The sequence below is a fragment of the Sinocyclocheilus rhinocerous genome, unplaced genomic scaffold, assembly GCF_001515625.1.
Source record: "Sinocyclocheilus rhinocerous isolate Xijiao unplaced genomic scaffold, SAMN03320098_v1.1 scaffold5269, whole genome shotgun sequence".
Lineage (NCBI taxonomy): Eukaryota > Metazoa > Chordata > Actinopteri > Cypriniformes > Cyprinidae > Sinocyclocheilus > Sinocyclocheilus rhinocerous.
Genome location: NW_015623679.1, coordinates 1 through 1,259, shown reverse-complemented (window position 1 = coordinate 1,259; position 1,259 = coordinate 1). Strand labels below are relative to the sequence as shown.

At 38.8% G+C, this 1,259-nt stretch overlaps 1 protein-coding gene across 1 annotated transcript; it reads right to left on the bottom strand.

The window, feature by feature from the left end:
• Positions 1-230: 230 nt before the first annotated feature.
• LOC107727968 (general transcription factor II-I repeat domain-containing protein 2B-like) lies at positions 231-1,193 on the bottom strand (the record flags this gene model as incomplete). The annotated part of the gene is made up of 1 exon (XM_016538049.1): positions 231-1,193. A coding segment is annotated over one exon (963 nt), but the record flags the coding sequence as incomplete, so codon positions are not given.
• Positions 1,194-1,259: the final 66 nt, after the last annotated feature.

Here is a 1,259-nt window from a genome sequence, read left to right as displayed (position 1 = left end):
TAAGGAAAAAAATTATAAACAAAATAATTTAACAATAATTTCACTTCACAATTAAAAAAACTGCCTTCAACATATTTAACAACTCAGTAGTATTTCTTATATAAGGAAAACAAATAATAAAATAATTTCTTTATGGTTAATTAATGCAAATGAAAAATCATTCGCTTTGGATATGAACATTAAATATACGCATTAAGTTTGACATCATAAATCACATACGCATTACAATTTTAATTTCTGCTTCCTGACACCTGACATCTCTTTTCTTCAACCAGTGCATCAACATCAGCAACCAGTTTTTGAGCCGTTGCCACTCTCATAATGTCATTTAGATGTCTGTGTGTGAGTCGAGAGCGCAGGTTGGACTTGTTAATGTTCATTACAGAAAATGCCTGCTCACAGAGATATGTAGTCCCGAACATGCTGAGGATTTTGGACGCAAAACCTGTCATTTTGGGGAACGTCGGTCTGAGGTTTTGGTCAAATAAATCCACAGTGACTGATGTGAATTTGTCTTTCAAAGGTGTGTTGCACTGCAGTTCGATTAGCTCCATTTGAAGTTCCTCCGGTACATCTGTTGCGCTCGCAGTAAACGGTGAACGGAAGAGAGAGAATTCCTTCTCAAGTTCATTGAAGACCTGGAAGCGATTCTGAAACTCATTCTGCAGACCAACAATTTTTTCTTTGTATCTGTCCATGTTGTCTTTGTCGTGAGCGGTGTGCACAGATTTTAAAGAGGGAAAATGAGCTGGGTTACCATGGGAAAGCTGTGTCGCCCACAGATCTAGTTTCATCTCAAATGCGCGAATGCAGTCGTAATATTCAGTTACGACTTTGTTGCGGCCTTGCATCTTAGTATTGAGCACATTTAAGTGCTCGGTTACGTCCACCATAAAAGCAAGATCACGAACCCACTCGGGGTCATCCAGCTCAGTCATTGGTTTTCCCTTGTCTTTCATGAACTGACTGATTTCTGAGCGCAGTTCAAAGAAACGTTTGAGCACGGCTCCCCTGCTCAACCAGCGAACTTCGGTGTGGTAGGGTAGACTGTGAGGAATATCTTTTTCAGATAAAAAGGCCTCAAATTGCCGATGGTTGAGCCCCTTTGCTCTGATGAAATTAACAGTTTTTATTACCACATTCATAATATTGTCCATCTTTAGGGTTTTGCTACACAATGCTTCCTGGTGTAAAATACAATGACAATTCCAGAATTTTTGGGTTGGGTTCTCTTTTTGAATTTTTTCTTTTAATTTTGT